Genomic DNA, 17,141 nt, shown 5'->3' with positions numbered 1-17,141 from the left:
ATATATATATATATATATATAATTTATTGGAAATGGATTAATTAATTTACTACGTAAAATAGAGTGAGAATAACACCATTATAGGCAGCCTTCAAAAAAATAGCTACTAATTTTAGCTCAACATACCACCTTGGCGATCCTCTACATCGATAAGATGTTGGTCACTTGAATTGGTTCCATACTTCTGTTAGCTTGCAAGTGGCTGTAATACTATCAGGTAAAAACTGCAGATTAAATGAGATCAACTTATTGGATGTAGTAAATGTTTACAACACTGGAGAGGCATAGTTAATGTCCAAGAGATAGATGGTGCAATCGTCTTGAGCATCGGATAATGTCCATATCAATAGTCGAAGAGACCCTTGCAATGTTACGTAGAGAAATTTCTGCTGCACTTGGATCAACATCATCACGCCTTCAACAGAAGAAAGGGATCGGATCAGCATATAGCAGTCTTCAAGAGGACGCAAGATAGCCCATTAGAATTTGCAAAGGCCACCAGGCTCTATGTTACATGGCCAAGAAGACTTTTTGAATCGATTTGCTAATCTTCCAGCTCGACAAGTTGAGCTCTCCTCCTTTGGGCTACCTTTTTCCTGATGAATATGCCCCATCTCATCGCCGCCTTAATCTTAAGCCACCCGACAACAGCTTTACCAGACGAACGGTTCTGATCCACATCGAAGTTGAAGGGTGGAGATGGAGGAGAAACAAATGAAGGAGACTCAAATCCATTTCCTGGTACATTACTGGAAGATCCTACCATAAAGTGTCGAAGTAGCTGTTGCATTTCCTCATTTTCCAGTATCTCATGGCTCCTCATGCGGATTTCTTCCTCTGTTAGGTAATCATCAACTCCGTGACTCTGCCGTTGATTAGACCAGTCATAATACGAATTCAGATTTGAAGACAAAATGGGCTGGCCAACCAGTTGAAATTCCGAGCTTGAATGTTGTGATGGACCCAAGGCCAGGCCGAAGCTATCATTTCTTGAAACTTGAGCTAGGCCAGAAGACTCACAGAACTGGTTTTGAGGGGTCAGTGATGTATCTTCGTAATGCAACTGGGCATTTGAGATAACAAGTTGAGGATGAGAGGAGCATCTGGTCATTTGATTATCACCATATCCGCTGTCTCCTGCTCAGAACACAGAAAAGTCAGTTAACAGAAGCAAATTTTGAGCAGCAGCAAAGTGTACATGTCATTCAAACAAAAGAACAGTCAGTTAACAGAAGCAAATTTTGAGCTGCAGCAAAGTGTACATGTCATTCAAACAAAAGAACAGAGAATTAATATCTTTGCAGAAATATGTTTTCTTTTATAGCCATTAGTAATTGCAGAAGAAGATAAGCTGTCAATGGTCACATCTTTCAACTTCTGTTAGACGTCTAATAGAAAAATAATGGTAAAATCTCACTACAAACTGTGATCATCACACTATTGTCAATGAGAAATATTCTAAAAAACTGAGTCACTTAACTGATTGATAACTAAAATGATCTTAGAAGTAGACTTTACATAAGGATAACAAGAAGTAAATATTTCATTACCTTCACTGACCATGCCTGTATCAGTGAGAGACTGAACTGTCAGAGCTGGAACCGACAACTGCTGCTGTGAGGGTGGGCAATCATATGAATCAGAAAAATTTGCCAAAGCTCGAGATTCACTCCGGGTAGTTATTGTCTTCTTATTTGACGTCAAACTCAGAAGAGCCTTGCCATCATATTCTATTACACATGCCCAGTTATCATATGCCTTTTTTACGAGTGTATCTGCGAAGACCTGTAATAAATAATAAAAATGTTGTAATTTGGGAAGCTAATACTTATATTTCTTGTATGATTCTAGGATCTGATATCTTTCTGGAAAAACTTAAGGAACAAGACAAAAGTCACCTAATAATATTTCTTTTGAGATCAAATGCCCAAACATTTATCTCAGGATGCATCAAAGTGAAGCTATAAAGAAATAGAGCTACAGGTTAAATTGCTGCAGAAATTTCTCACTAGTGATTGAATGATTGAAATGATGTGCTATGGTGAAAAGTAAACAAACCGTGAAAACCTACAGCCAAAAGTAAATAAAGTCCCATGTTGCACCAAATAAACCAATATATATTAGTGACAACAACCATGCAGCCATTAGCTAATCTCCATTGTTTGAAGAGTTATTCATATATACATGCTAGTCACTAATCATCTTGCAAAACCTGAAGCAACAAAGAAAAATATAATGCAATGGTACAAACCTTTTGACTATCCGTCAGAGATTCAGCTGAACAGAACTGGTCTCCAGAAATCAACCCACTAAACTCACAAATATGGTTGAAGATTGCACCAACATTTCTTGTGTCATCAGAATAGTACACATAATACTTTCCACTTAGGGGACATGTCTTTGCATGCTCAATTAGGCTCTCCCACATCCTATTTGACATGCCACCACCAAGGATCTGCAGATGCTTAAAAGAAAAAATCACAAGAGAAAGCAATGGTTGTACCTAAAGTGTCCAAGATAACAAAGAACATAAAATATCATACACTTCGCAATCTTTGCGGATCCCTGATATAAGTCCGGAGAAAATCTTCTACTGTGAATATTCCACTCTTGTTCAACTTCTTGTGGAATGACCCATCCTTGCCAATCTTTTCCAATCTCCAAACATCATCCTTCCATGAAGGAGGATAATGTTTTTTGTACACTAGAACAGATACAAATTAATGATATTATATAAACAAGCTAAAATTGAGGGCATAAAAACTAAATAATGAGTCTGAAGTGACATACATTCTCCTCTGTGATCCTTAACTGTGAAAGCTTCTGTTTTTGCTTCACGAATACGAATACCCTCACAAAAGCCTGAAGCAATCTTCAGCCCGAGTCTGAATTTCCTACTTCGTATCCAGCTAGAGTTATCAGTAAAAGTTAGCTCTCCAAGTGTCCCTACACCTTCCTTTAGTGACACCTGTAAGTCCCCAGTCAAAAGTGGCCTCTTTCCTTCACGTTCTTTGACCACATGACTTTCGAATTCTTCTTCAGTCCAGTTATCATCATCTTCATTATTGAAATCACCCTCAAGCACAACCACATCTAACTTTGCAGATGACTCAGGCCCTGATGTCACAACAAACCCAGTGTTTGCATCAAGCAACACAACATGAATTTCAGATCCTTGCTCCCCTTCTACTTTTCCACCAGTAAAAAGTGGTAGGGACAACATTGATCTGAACTGCAGTTGCAGGTTTCTTCCATCAGGTCCTTCAATACGCTTTGGAGAAGCCCTGCATTTTTCTGAAGAATCAGAGGAATCCTAACAGATAAAATTTGCATGATAAAGATTTGATTATAACCAATCAAATTAATTAAAATACTTAAGATATATGTCAAGGATTTAAATCTTGGAACGATACTATTTTAGTAGGTGATCAGAACTTTGGAAACTGGTTGGACCAATACAATACTGGTATACTGGGCAGTGTACCTATCTATATTGACCATCACCAACTTATATTGTTTGGTACAGGTGTTTGGTTGGTCTGACAACTATTAGTCGCTACATAACGGTCAGAGCAGGATTTGATTTCTTCAGCTATATTTTATCTATGATGTAAAATAAACATATAACAAACAAAACGATAATAAATCATTTAGATAACGAGTTCCTAGAAAAAGAAAACAAGAGTAAAGAACAACAATATTTATTCCATGTTAGGACGGAATGAACATGACGTTGACAATCAGATCAAATGAATATTTGGCTGAACAATTGGCAATTTTCTTTATAACCAATAGAAATCACATCAATCAACACAAAACTGAAGTTGGTAGACCTATTTTCTCCATACAAGGTTATGGTTAGATGACACCGATATGGAAAGAACCAACAAGAAATGCCTACATAGGCATGTGTAAGTGATACTACAAAATTGGATGGACCTCAGCCCACCATATATCTAACTTCAATTTGACAGAGCCACTGCCAAAAGTTTAGCTATTGGGCATGGTATAAGATGAAGATGAACTAAGTTTTATTAGATGTGTTGCAAATCAGTTGACTGAACAAGATGACAGCAACTCTGAAATAATGAAGAAAATGATCTTATCATATGGATCAAGCACTGAAATATAGATGCCCAACATATACTCTCTCAAAGTTGACAAAGTCATGCTAGTAAACCTAGATTAAGTATTGTTCACCAAGCCTCAATGGACTTTGAATAGCAAACAATAAATGTGATAAATTGCAGAAGTAATATAAAAGCACAACTGCAGATATACTCTCTGCAAAGAATTAAAACTGTGTATTTACCACTTACGTCCCTTCAGAGTTATGATGTATCATGTATCCCTCTCAAGGTCATATAGGACGACTATTAATAGGTTAAGCTTTTAAGGTCATGTATATTAATATAATAATATCTAACTTTTCAATGGAAATACAGTTTTTTTTTTAGTACATTCACATTTAGGGGATAGAATCAAATAACCCCAAGATTAAAATAGAGCAATCTTTATTTCAGAATAATTAAGCTCCACAAGCTCTTCCTAAAATATTGACAGCAATCACATTCAGAAGCTTGAAGAATGACATGTGAAATAGCAAATCTAAATATAGAGAAATGTAATATATTGCCAAAGAATGAAAGAAAGAACCATCAAAACATCAGTTGTTTCAATGATAATGTCAAGACCATCTACCTGCCTCCAACTCTAGCAGGCCCAAGTTTTGCTAAAGCACGCTCCACTTCTTCACTAACCTATACAAACACAGTAGGAAGAAGAAAGCATCACAAGGCAAGCAACACGAACAAGCAAAAGACAGAATCAGCAAAATGTTACTTGTTGGCAATCAAGTTATAGAATACTAAACAAATCATGCAAATTTTCTGAATTTCTATCAACTATGTATTAGATTGAAAATAGTCCAACATGTATGGCAATCAAGTTATAGAATACTAAACAAATCATGCAAATTTTCTGAATTTCTATCAACTATGTATTAGTTTGAAAATACTCCAACATGCAATACACTATAATCCAAGGGTTCATACACATTAGACTGGCACGAGAAAACCATGAATCAGGCAAAACAGAGAAAAAATGTAAAGATAAGGCAGAAGAAAGGTTGATCAAGAGGTTGCCGAGAATCAAAATGGAAGAATATAGCACTCACATGCCTACCACTAAACATGAGCAATATTAACCATGATAATTAACATTATAAAGAACACACACAAACTGAAAATGCCTTCAGATCCCACCTTGATGACCTGAAAGTTGCAGAAAAATCTGATCGATAGAATGATAAGATAATAAGAATTTCAAGAAGAGCATTCTGCTATCCCACAAATTTTAAAGTAAAGCACCAAAAGCATAATCCATATTGCAAACACATCGAAGAAACAACAATGAAATACAGGGTTTTTAATATCGTTCCATACAGTCTGGAACGGGCAGTACGTATCGTTCCGCCAATGGACCAGCACGCGGACCGCCCACTACTGGCAGTATCAGCCTAGCTACAGTGAAGCGGGACAAGAAAGAAGAGGGCGTTCGAAGAAGAGGGAGAAGCATCAAAGAAGAAGGAGAAGCATTGAGAAAGAGTACCACAGAGTCACCGATGCATCATCACCAACGTCTCAATGAACCTGAGCTCGTCGAAACTCGACACGAACTTGTCTTCCACACCCTTTCTCGTTCTCGATCTAGCGCCACCCTCCCTTGACGATCCCGATCCAGGCGGTAATGACGAGGAGAGTCATACCTCTTTGGAGGGGGAGAGCTAGAGGCACAGGGATCAGGGGAGGCAACAGCGAGAGCAACGGAAGTGGCAGCCGCGAGAAAGGGGGAGAAGTCCCCGGCCTTCTTCATCTCCGAACGATCTCCTTCGTCCACTACCGTCGCACGGAGAACCTTCCGATGTCGATGTCGTTTTTCTTCTCCCCATCTCCTTGACATCGAAGGCCACAAACGAGGCAACGAGGAGAAGAAAGATGAGGCAATGAGGCGACAATGAAGAGGTGACGGTGACGAGGACGAGGCGACTGCTCGACACGCCATATATCTTTTTATATATTTATATATTGATTTTTCATTTTTATATCTTTTTTATATAAAATATATATATTTTTTATATATTTTTAGTAATCCTGTACGTCTAACTTCACATTCAGGCACTGCCTACGTGTGACTTAGATGGATTGTCTTCATCAATGCACATAGGATGGGGATAGGATGGAATAATGCCATTGAAGGTTTATATATATATATGTATATGTATATATATATATATATATGTATATATATATATATATATACTGCTCGGTACTAAAATTGATTTTTATATTTTTTTCTAGACGTACCACTCAATATGCCTTGGTGTATCGCTCGGTACACTGGTATGGTACGAAATTTCAATCATTGATGAAATATATGTGTTTGTTTGAACCAACTTAATTCGTTCTCATCCCTAGTATTCTTAACATTCTTTCATACTCCAATATCTTGGCTCTTCTTTTCATGAAAGAAAATCCTAATGAGTCATTTAACGAAAGAATTGTAAATGCTGACATCAAGTTCATCCACATATGAAAGATCTTGGTCCAACAGTCTCACAGAGATCAGTTGATGGATGATCCAGAGAGAAAGAGAGAAGATTCACAAATATGATGATCAATTTGACACCAGACATATTGATGAATTATCCATATTCCATAATACCAAAATAGTAAAGATGTTTATATTTTAGTTGTAATCCTTTTTTTCATGAATATATAGGACATTTCTATAAACACTAAGATCTTGTTTATTGGATCAGTGGACATAAAGAGTTTGGGTTACAAGTGAACTTAAATTGGTAAACATAAATAAGGGCCGTTTGTTGATCTAGAAACTCAAAACCCCTAATTTTCTTGGCATGTTTTTCTTTTTAACTCCTTCCCATTTTTACTCTTTCAATCTCTTAACTGATGTTTCAGTTACTGAAATATTAAGAATTCTATGGCAGACCATTCCATGCTGGATATTTTATACTATAGTTAAGCCACTTGAAAACTATCATATGAGCTTACCTGTGATAGCCTAGCATCGGAATCCCAACTATGAAAGAGCTAAATGGCAGACCAAAATTGCAACAGGTTTGGTAACAATGTTAAACAATGGATACAGGGAGAGAAGGATGAATTGTACTTACAACTCTTCGAAGAATCGGCTCCAATGAAGAGCAAAGTCTTTGTAAACTGTCAACCTTAAGAGCTTCCACAATCACACTGAAATAGAATGTCAATAAAAAAACCAAAATTGCCATTTACTCTTTGACTTTGAAATAGTTATAATTAATAAATTGCATAGACAGAAAGAAAAAACACTAAAGGCTAGTGCATCTACAAAGCTCTCTATCTTTGTCAGGATTGCTCAAGACCATCCAATCATTATAGATCAGCTCTATACCACTACTCAAAATCAACAAAATAGCATGGAAGATTGTCCCAATGGTTAACAGGAGATTATCTATCAGTGGGAACACCTTTTGAGGAAACTTAGAAGTCAGAAGATATGTATACTCCATGGTAGTTTGCTTCACACCCATTGTTCAGCATATGATCATTAATAATGTCACACATTTTTTCTGTCCCTCAAATAAATATAAATTTGCTGCCAAAAATGACCACATTTTGATCTTCTCTTACTTTGGTACCAAATTAAATAGGACAATACTTAAGAGTGAGAAGCAGAACTGACTTTTGCCACCTCAAGTACAACTTTGTCATACTAGGTCACTAACTTCACACAACTTGAACACCCAACCATCATATATATATATATATATATATATATATATATATATATATATATATATATATATATATATATAATGGAAAAAACAAGAAACGTGTTGCACGAAATGCTTAAGAAGTATGCTATTATGCTATCCATCATGATACAAGTCTATTTGCATCAATTCAGATTCTAGAGAGGAAACCTGAATGTTGAGAAGAAAATTATTTCTTACTAAGAACATCAATTAACAAAAGAGAAATAACAAGCAAATAAGTAGTGAGATTTAGGTGGTAATCATGATGTTAATGCCAGTCCAAGAAAATTATTTTCTTTCCACCAGTAGCAGGGTTTGCCACAACTGTCAGTACTCGAAAGTCGAAACAGTGCATACATTAAACATATGTTTCATAAATTTCTAGGATCGAGTAATGCTACTTAGTCAGCATTTTATGAAAGACAGTATGTTGACCACCCCCATCTCAGGGGCATTAAATAGAACTCGTGAGTTCTGCCACCCTCCTCTTCCATGAGCCCACTACCATCTTCTCCTTTTTTATGAACCTGCCGCTGTCAATCCTCCTCCGCTTGCTGCTCACTGTAGGCCATCCATCTCTTTCCAGTATGTCGCATGCTTACCTCGGGATCCAATGGAAGGTCTGGATGGGTGGTTGATCATGGAATATTGCATGGAACCATTGAATCAGATTTTGCAATTGTTATTGGTTTCACAACTCTTATAGCCGCCATGCTGAGAGAAGGTCAATAGTTTTTGGCGGTTGCAAATAATATATTAGAATGATGCTGGGACTGTGCCTATATATACTTACCATGAGGTTACCAAATTGTTGATTGGTTATGAATTTATGTTAGACATAAAAGGTCATGGTGTTTTTGGTCTACCTCTTTTCCTAGAGAGTTGGCAACCATTCTTAAATTCTAATCATCTAGTATATACTAAATAAAATTATTTTTTCAATAAAAATATCTTAAAGCATCACATATTTGAACAAATTTCATTTTAAATTTCCTGCTGGCAATATGAAAGAAAAAAAAAACAGAGCTTCACTAATTAATAATTTTAATTGCTGTCAACAAGATACAATTTTTTGTCCCTTCATGGATAAAAGTTATCTGAAAATTTTCAGTTACTGCTGTGACCTAAAGTAACAGAACAATTTCCTACAAGGTCAAAAGCTCCGAGACGCTTTTAGCTTAGCCTATGAACATATGGTAACAAAACGAGCAACAATCTGAAATCTAAAACGATACACAAATATTTTCAAAAAAAATATCAGGAAATTATCCAAGAATTGATAGTTTCTAGATCTTATCAAATTGACAATTTTGAGCAATTTAACAGCATACCCAAGAATATTTATCGGCTGTAACCAAACAAAAAAAAAAAGAACTACCGATTGTTCACAGCTTTAACTCTCAGAAATTCTCGCACTATTATGAATTTTTTTTTCGAAGATCACAAGCTCAGGCCAGAAGATCCATACTTCAATTATCTACCCAACCCCAGCAATCAACTAGGAAACACTAAAAAGCATTTCAACACAGCAAAGCAACTTGTAGGTTCCACGAGAAAACAACTCGAGATTTCAGTCACCTCGCGAGGGCCGGCACCTTTTGCCGTTTGGGCTCAGGTTGCAGGTCATCGCCGGGAACCAATCCACGCTTCTCCCTCATCTTCGTCTCCGAGATCACGATCGGCCCTTCCCTTGCTACACCCAGAGATCCAGTAACCCTAACCCTCGCATAAAGAACATAATCTCCATATCAAATCACCCGAAATCTGCATTAGGATAAAAAGAATTCAAACCTCCACGGCGCAAAACCGATCAAAGATTCACGGAGACTCACTCTAGCAAGAAGCAACGGGTAAGGAAGAAGAATTTGGGGGAAGTAGAGGGCAAGGAGGAGTTACGTGTTCGCGCTTCTCTTCTCCCCTCTTCGCCTCGAGGGCAGCTGCCAAGGGAAAAGAATCTGAAGAGGAAAGAGTGGGTGGCGACTTGTGGACTTTAAGACTTCGGTCTGTGTGAAACTGGTTATTTTACGTAATTTTCAGATAAAAACAAAATTATTATTTGTTAAGACATAACTAAACTAAACTAAAAATTAATTTTAAAACCTTTTTTAATTAAAATTATATTTCTAAAAATTTCTCAATATTTTCCACCCCAATATTTTAATAATCCATAGAATATCCCTAATATGACATAACAACACTCTTTTCTTTTTTGGTGGTTCTATTCACAAAGTGGATCGGTTCATCAATTTTAGATTGATCCCTATAGGACGAACTAATTCAATTCTTCAGCTATAGGATTTTATAAAAAAAATTTATAAATATATTTTATAATCTTATGGATTGATCCATAGAATGTTTGGACGAATAAATTACACTGAGACATATCAATTATATTTCAAGAATTATAAATTATCTTTTGAAAATTTTGAAAACGAGGGGTCATCGGCTTCCCAAAAACTCGAAAATAATTTTTTTTCTTTTTCTCTCACTAAAATACCCGACAAATCCTTGCCCCCAAAAGAGACCCTCATCCTTCGAAGGGGACGGCCGGAAACGGAAGCCAAAGCTAATCTAAGCCGTACAAATGAAGCCGTCTCTTCTGTCGCGCGTCAGAGTAAATGGCGTGCCCCAAAGGCCATTCATGCTCTCCGCTACCCCCTCTCTCTCTCTCTCCCTCTCCTTCGACTCATCCGCTTCCGCGCCATTCCTTACGTTTCGGAGCCGCCTCCGACCTCTCCCCGCCGGGTCTCCCACGGCCCCGGTGATTAGGGCCACTGCCAGTCCCAGGCCGTGGGTCCGACCTGGACTGCCGCCTCATCATCAACTATCCCACCGCTAACGCCATCGTCGCTGTCGAGCACGGCATCGCGCGTCTCACTGCAATGGCGCCGAACGTCGCGTGCGTCGACTGGCGAGTTCGTTTCTTCCTTCCCATCGCTCTACTCTTCATGCGTGCGCTTTGAATTATATGGAGTGGTAACTAATGTGCTGTTTGATCAGAATTGTTCTCTGTTCGGACAGTTATTTTTCCGAGAAGCTTATGTGAAGCAAGTCTCCGATGTTTTCTCTTAGCAAAATGCATTAACATTTCAAAGTTTTCAGGCTTTGTGGAGTTCGTCTTTGCAGTTCATTTCTTATAATTCGATGAGTTTAGTGGCTAAAAACCTCGTCCAAAAATCATTTAGGAAGAAGATACAGATTTTTGTTCAGAAGACTTATGAATTATATAATTAAAAAATATAAAATAATTAGAGTTAATAGCATAACTAATGAAAAAATCATTGACGATTTTAGGGTCTAATTTCTTTATATAAGGATTATAAATCCTCAATTTAAGTAAGATAATCACATATATGTAAATGACTTAAACTTGGTATTTACAGTTTTCACAACTCAAAAGGACTTTTAGAAGTTTAGATGGAATTCTGTTTGCTTTACTTCAAAGGGATATAGATAAATTAAAATTGCTCGTTATACTTAGTTCATAAGTATGTGATTACTTCTTTCATCAATCCCATTTTGTTAAGGTGTGATAAATATTATATTATAAGCCTATATGAATATTTAAAAAAAGTAATACATCGTTTGGGATCAGGATGCATGTCATAGTCGGGATCTAATCGACACTTCTTTCTCGTTTTCGTCTTAGGATCACGATCGGCCCTCCTCTTACTATACCCAAAGACCCAAAAGAAAAAATGATGTAATTAACTTAACTAGTAAAGATATTGATGAGGATAGTAATTATGATAAGACCCGGGCTGACGTCAGCTGCCCCAGATGACGCCTCACGCCTCGATCGACCCGACAGCACCCGATTAAACGGATCAGAACGTCGGTCGAGGCGCATTAATACCTGCCTAGGCTCGGTTCCTCATGCCACATCAACATTGGTGTCAGACGCTACCAGCCTATCCCCTGCAAGCGGGCACATCAGGAAACAGTAAGCTTCCTTATAAATACCCTCGCATTCTGAACGGGGTGGGGAGAAGAGGAAAAGAAACATACACACAAAAAGACTTCTTAATCTGAAACCCCCTTCACATCATCTGACTTGATTGTCAGAGGGGTCGAGCCGAGCACCCCGGCCCGACCTTTGTGCAGGTGTGAAGCTGAAGGTCCCCGCCGGACGCGCAGGCGAGGAGTTCCTGCTCGGAGGAGACGGCTACACTGTCCCGATCGGACCACCGCGCCCGACCACCTTAGCGGGCTCGAGGAACGCCCCAGGGAGATCCTCGTCGTCCGGACCCGAACCGAGCCACGTCGGCCCCGAGGCCACGTCTCAAAGTTGTTTCCCACAACATATATTGATAGATTAAAAATATGATCATGAACTCAATTCTATCAGATTGTACATACATAATTTTCTTTTACCGAAATTTCGGGGTAACATACCATTGTCAGGCCTTTGTTGGACAACCTTCTCTTTTACCATCGCCACTATAGTTTCGTCTAGTCCAAGCATTCCATCAAAGATAACCATAAAAAGGATTAGGTGGTGGCTCCGGTCAGTGCAAAGGCACTTTAGCTTGCCTTATTAGTCATTACTCCTCCATCAACTATGTTGTAATTAATATATCCAAATTAAGTGGTGTTCTCGTAGATCATAATACATGTCTGACATGAGATTAATTGAAGCGTCACACTCGTATTAGTTACATGTATGTGGATTGGACTTTGGAAAAGGGCGGTGAAGAGTCCCTCTTAGTGTGAAAGGAGGAAACCAAGAACCACTGAGGTCAAGGTCTTCTAATAGTCAACGACCCTTTGCACCAGAAACCATATCAATATTCTATCCCGAACGAGTCGTAATCTTCACCTGTCTTGACTTATTGGTCCAATCTAGCGTAGCAAAGAAGAAAGCTTCATATAAGGCAGGAGAAGTAGATTGCTGCTGGTTTCGGGGGATGCTGTAGGCGTAGATGGGAAGCCCGCTCCACTCTCTCTTCCTCGCCTTCTTCTTCGCTTTCTTTGCCAGCCACCGTGCTTCCAGATCACTGGTTTTGGCGCAGAAGTCGCCGGCGTCGGTCGACGTCGGCGTCGTGCTCGACCTCGGGACCGAGACAGGGAAGAGGAGCCGGACGAGCATCTCCATGGCCATCGACGACTTCTACGCCCTCCATGGAGATCACGCCACGAGGGTGGTTCTACATGTCAGGGACTCCGACAAAGACGCCGTCGGCGCGGCAGCAGCAGGTACTGTATCTACCACGAAGCAGTGCAGAAGTAGTCGGTCGTTTCTTTGGCGTTCTCGCAAGCTTGTTTCACCTTCCTTGACTTGGATCCGTCAGGACTACTGTTGCCGCAGCCCCGCTGTAGGTTTAGATAAGCTCACGGAAAAGAAGATTAACAAGTGGACCAATACGCTACGAAGCGTACATAATAAATATAATGCACGTGAAAAGATTCCTTATGTCTGCTTGATTGCCTGCGCTCGAAATCATTTCTTATTTGTCGCTTCGATGGTTGTGGAGAGAAGATTGACGGTGGAAGAGACCAAATCTTTATAAACTCGACTTACCATTCCCAATCTTGTTTTTTGTTGACGAGAGTTAGGAGTTAATATATCGTAGTTGATTTGTTTTAATTAGAAGACAGTAATTGTCGGTAAATCACTTATATTTTTCTCTTTTATTAAACCACCAAAGCTAGAGATATTTATATTCTCAAATAAAAGCATTTAAATTGCACGATATGTCAGTCATTACGTAGTGGTGCATCTTTTTTCCTCCTTAAATGTGTGGGCTGGAAAAAATGCTGAGAATTATGCATGTGGATTTTAATCATAATTAACGCTCAAATTCTGACTATTAAATGTGGACTATTCGAGTTTTTATTGTTATATCAATCTTCATCCTACACAATAATATCTATTGAGGGAAAGCAAAAAAAATATTGGGTACTATGAGAACTTCCGCGGTCGGTGGAAGAAAGAGACACACACACCTGTGTGGAAGGGCCGATGCCAAGTCGGAGGAGCGAAGGACTGTTGACCATTCCAATAACAGAACCAATCGGTTCTCCTCTTTGAAAGTCAAAACTTCAGCTGGCTTGACCAATGTGACGGATTTGAACCGGTCAACTTTTGTGACCGTCGCATCAACTAACCAACTGCTTCACTCCTGTTTAGTTGCTCACCCTTCTACTGCTCATGCTTGGATGCAGCGGTTGACCTGCTCAAGAACGTCCGAGTCAAGGCCATCATCGGCCCCATGACATCCACCGAGGCCGCCTTCCTCATCCAACTCGGTGACCGGACTCACGTTCCCGTCCTCTCCTTCTCCGCCACCAACCCCGCCCTCTGCCCCGCCCACACGCCCTACTTCGTCCGCACCACCACCAACGACTCCTCCCAGGTCGCCGCCATCGCCAGCGTCGTGCAACACTTCGGCTGGCGCGAGGCGGTCCTCGTCTACGCCGACACCGAGTATGGCACCGGCATTGTCCCCTTCCTCACCGACGCGCTCCAGTCCGTCGACGCCCGCGTCCCCTACCGCGGCGTCATCCCCTCCGAGGCCACCGACGCCCAGCTCGACGGGGTGCTGCGCGAGCTCAAGGCCGCGGAGGCGCGGGTGTTCATCGTCCACATGCTGCCCTACCTCGCCCTCCGCCTCTTCCGACGGGCCAAGAAGCTGGGAATGATGAGCCGTGGCTACGTGTGGATCGCCACCGACGGGGTCACTAGCGTCCTCGAGCTGCTCGATCGGCAGGACGTCCTGGAGGCGATGCAGGGAGTGATCGGCGTGCGGAACTACGTGAACAGATCCAAGGAGGTCACCAACTTCACAGCCCGGTTCAGGTGGAGAATCCGGCAGGACAATCCCACCGTCAAGCCGGCCGATCCCTCGGTCATCCAACTGTGGGCTTACGACACGGCTTGGGCGGTGGCGATGGCCGTCGAAAAGCTGCATCCGGCGAGGTCCACCTTCAAGAACTCACGATCCGGGAACGACTCGACCGACTTGTCCCGGCTTGGCGTGAGCCAGACCGGGCTGGCTCTCCGGAACGCCATCTTCGATACCCGCTTCCGTGGCTTGGCCGGAGAGTTCCAGCTCGTGGACGGTCAACTCCAGTCATCGGCCTTCGAGATAGTCAACGTCGATGGAGAAGGCGAGACGACGGTCGCATTCTGGACTCCGGAGAACGGGATCTCGGAGCATCTCAACTCCACCGCCAGCGCCGGCCTCAAGTCCGTCGTCTGGCCGGGCGACTCGACGGAGGTGCCGAAAGGCTGGGAAATACCCACCGATGGGAAGAGGCTTCGAATCGCCGTTCCGGTCAAGCACGGATTCGACCAGTTCGTGAGGGTGGAAACCGACGCGATGACCAACCGGACAAGCGTCACCGGCTTCTGCATCGACGTCTTCCAGGCCGTCATCGATTCGCTTCCGTACGCCGTCACCTTCGACTACATCCCGGTTGCGAACTCCTCCAAATCCTACGACAATTTTGTCTACCAGGTCTTCCTCAAGGTTCGTGCAGTGCTGCATGAAGCGTGCTGATGACTGTGTCAACGCCGCCGTGCTCCCAAGTATCTGACTGCTCGTGATGATGAACAGAACTTTGATGCAGTGGTCGGCGACACGACGATCATCGCCAACCGGTCGCAGTTCGTGGACTTCACGATGCCGTACACCGATTCGGGGGTGTCGATGGTCGTGCGGGTGAAGGACGCCAAGAGCAAGGACCTGTGGATCTTCTTGGAGCCTTTGCCGATCGATCTCTGGCTCGGGAGCTTGGCCTTCTTCGTGTTCACTGGGCTCATGGTGTGGGTGATCGAGCGCCAGGAGAACCCGGAGTTCGCGGGGAAACCGCTCGACCAACTGGGCACCATCTTCTACTTCGCGTTCTCCATCCTCGTCTTCACGCACAGTACATCACCATCACCAAGACCTCTGTAATACGATCCAAGTACACAATGACAAACTCTCGCTAAGCCATTCGATGTTGGATTTGGTTTTCAGAGGAGAAGCTGACGAGCAACCTGACGAGGTTCGCAGTGATCATGTGCACGTTCGTGGTTCTGATACTGACGTCGAGCTACACGGCGAGCCTGACATCCATACTGACCGTGCAGCAGCTCCAGCCGACGGTGACCGACGTGAACCAGCTGCTGAGCTCCGGGGCGTACATCGGCCACCAAGATGGATCTTACGCCGTCGGGTTGCTGAAGCGAATGGGGTTCCAAGATCACAAGTTCAAGAACTACAGCACGCCTGACCAGTACGCAGAAGCCCTGTCCAAGGGGAGCGCTAATGGAGGTGTCGACGCAGTGTTCGACGAAATACCATACCTAAAGCTCTTCCTCTCGCAACACTGTGCCGACTTCACCATGGTCGGTCCGATCTACAAGACCGACGGCTTCGGCTTCGTGAGTCCTTCTTGCCGTGACATCGTAGATTCCGGATTCCGCTCCAGCTTCAGGGGTATCACATCTCGTCTTCTACAGGTTTTTCCTCGAGGATCGCAGCTCGTACCTGACGTTTCGAGGGCCATCCTGAACGTGACAGAGGGGGAGAAGATGGCAGCGATCGAGAAGAAATGGTTTGGGGATCGAACCAACTGCACACCGCAGAGCAACAGCCTCAGCTCCTCGAGTCTCGCCTTCTGGAGCTTCGGCGGCCTCTTCCTCATCACCGGAGCCGTCTCGGGGCTCGCATTGCTGATCGGCCTGGCCAAGTTCATCTACCACGAATGGGATGGACTCAGAACTGCCGCTTCCGAGAAGACGTCTCTCTGGAAGAAGATAGTGGCGGTGCTGAAGCACTACCACGACGTCGACGGGTCTCGCCCTTGCCTTACCTTGAAGAGGGATGACTACGGGGAGTTGGACGACGAGGATCTGAATCAAATTGCACGCCCTGGGGATGCGGCAGGGCTGCATGGCTCGGTTGGTTCACAGAGCCCTGTGAGCGTATCCGACCGCTCCGACTTCAGCTTTGCTTCACCGGAAGAAGGAATGTCGTCTACGGAGCCAAGTAGCCCATATCACTATGCCACTGTGGAAATGGCAGAGATCAGGGAAGCAGCATAACTAACGGTGACGCTCATCGAGTGAGGCCAAGATTCACAAGCAATTTGAGTTCGGCGACTGTTGACGTTCTCTAAAGGCCAAGAAGGAATCGACTGTTGTGATGATGTGATTATAGAAGGGAAATATAAAGAAATAAAACTGATTCAGATATCAGCCAAATATGCTTCGTCCTAATGGAGGCCGATTGAGAGGGGAGAGCAGTCCATTAACGAATGAGAGAACAACAAACAACATTAGATCTATCTTTATCGATGATTTAATGACAATAGTCATTTCATTTATGTCTTTATG

At 42.2% G+C, this 17,141-nt stretch overlaps 2 protein-coding genes across 5 annotated transcripts; one reads left to right on the top strand and one right to left on the bottom strand.

The window, feature by feature from the left end:
- Positions 1 to 218: 218 nt before the first annotated feature.
- Positions 219 to 9,806, bottom strand: LOC135641056 (calmodulin-binding protein 60 B-like). Of its 4 annotated transcripts, none has more exons than XM_065156068.1 (9): positions 9,713 to 9,806; positions 9,395 to 9,580; positions 7,196 to 7,271; positions 4,702 to 4,760; positions 2,791 to 3,284; positions 2,544 to 2,704; positions 2,252 to 2,455; positions 1,551 to 1,785; positions 219 to 1,137 (listed from the first exon to the last, which is right to left on the bottom strand). In XM_065156068.1, exons 2-9 carry the CDS (start codon positions 9,472 to 9,474, stop codon positions 545 to 547), a joined length of 1,902 nt encoding a protein of 633 aa, XP_065012140.1. In that variant the 5' UTR covers positions 9,475 to 9,580; positions 9,713 to 9,806; the 3' UTR covers positions 219 to 544. The 4 variants fall into 4 exon arrangements, with proteins under 4 accessions (XP_065012140.1, XP_065012151.1, XP_065012132.1 ...); XM_065156079.1 differs by having other exon boundaries at positions 9,395 to 9,532; positions 9,713 to 9,805; XM_065156060.1 differs by having other exon boundaries at positions 9,649 to 9,792.
- Positions 9,807 to 12,625: 2,819 nt separating this feature from the next.
- LOC135641051 (glutamate receptor 2.7-like) lies at positions 12,626 to 17,009 on the top strand. The gene is made up of 5 exons (XM_065156050.1): positions 12,626 to 13,012; positions 13,982 to 15,288; positions 15,376 to 15,688; positions 15,781 to 16,187; positions 16,266 to 17,009. Exons 1-5 carry the CDS (start codon positions 12,739 to 12,741, stop codon positions 16,848 to 16,850), a joined length of 2,886 nt encoding a protein of 961 aa, XP_065012122.1. The 5' UTR covers positions 12,626 to 12,738; the 3' UTR covers positions 16,851 to 17,009.
- Positions 17,010 to 17,141: the final 132 nt, after the last annotated feature.

The sequence above is a fragment of the Musa acuminata genome, chromosome BXJ1-4 (assembly GCF_036884655.1).
Source record: "Musa acuminata AAA Group cultivar baxijiao chromosome BXJ1-4, Cavendish_Baxijiao_AAA, whole genome shotgun sequence".
NCBI lineage: Eukaryota > Viridiplantae > Streptophyta > Magnoliopsida > Zingiberales > Musaceae > Musa > Musa acuminata.
Note: the sequence above shows the minus strand (reverse complement) of the source record. Positions and strands in the feature narration are given on the sequence as shown.

Bases quoted from the DNA above. Each gene is read 5' to 3' on its own strand.
- LOC135641051 (XM_065156050.1), top strand. From the start codon at position 12,739: ATGGGAAGCCCGCTCCACTCTCTCTTCCTCGCCTTCTTCTTCGCTTTC. The intron at 15,689-15,780 runs GTACATCACCAT...TTTGGTTTTCAG, and splicing joins CATCCTCGTCTTCACGCACA to AGGAGAAGCTGACGAGCAAC. The intron at 16,188-16,265 runs GTGAGTCCTTCT...CGTCTTCTACAG, and splicing joins AGACCGACGGCTTCGGCTTC to GTTTTTCCTCGAGGATCGCA.
- LOC135641056 (XM_065156068.1), bottom strand. From the start codon at position 9,474: ATGAGGGAGAAGCGTGGATTGGTTCCCGGCGATGACCTGCAACCTGAG. The intron at 4,761-7,195 runs GTAAGTACAATT...GTGTTTGTATAG, and splicing joins AGCCGATTCTTCGAAGAGTT to GTTAGTGAAGAAGTGGAGCG. The intron at 1,786-2,251 runs GTTTGTACCATT...TATTTATTACAG, and splicing joins CTCTGACGGATAGTCAAAAG to GTCTTCGCAGATACACTCGT.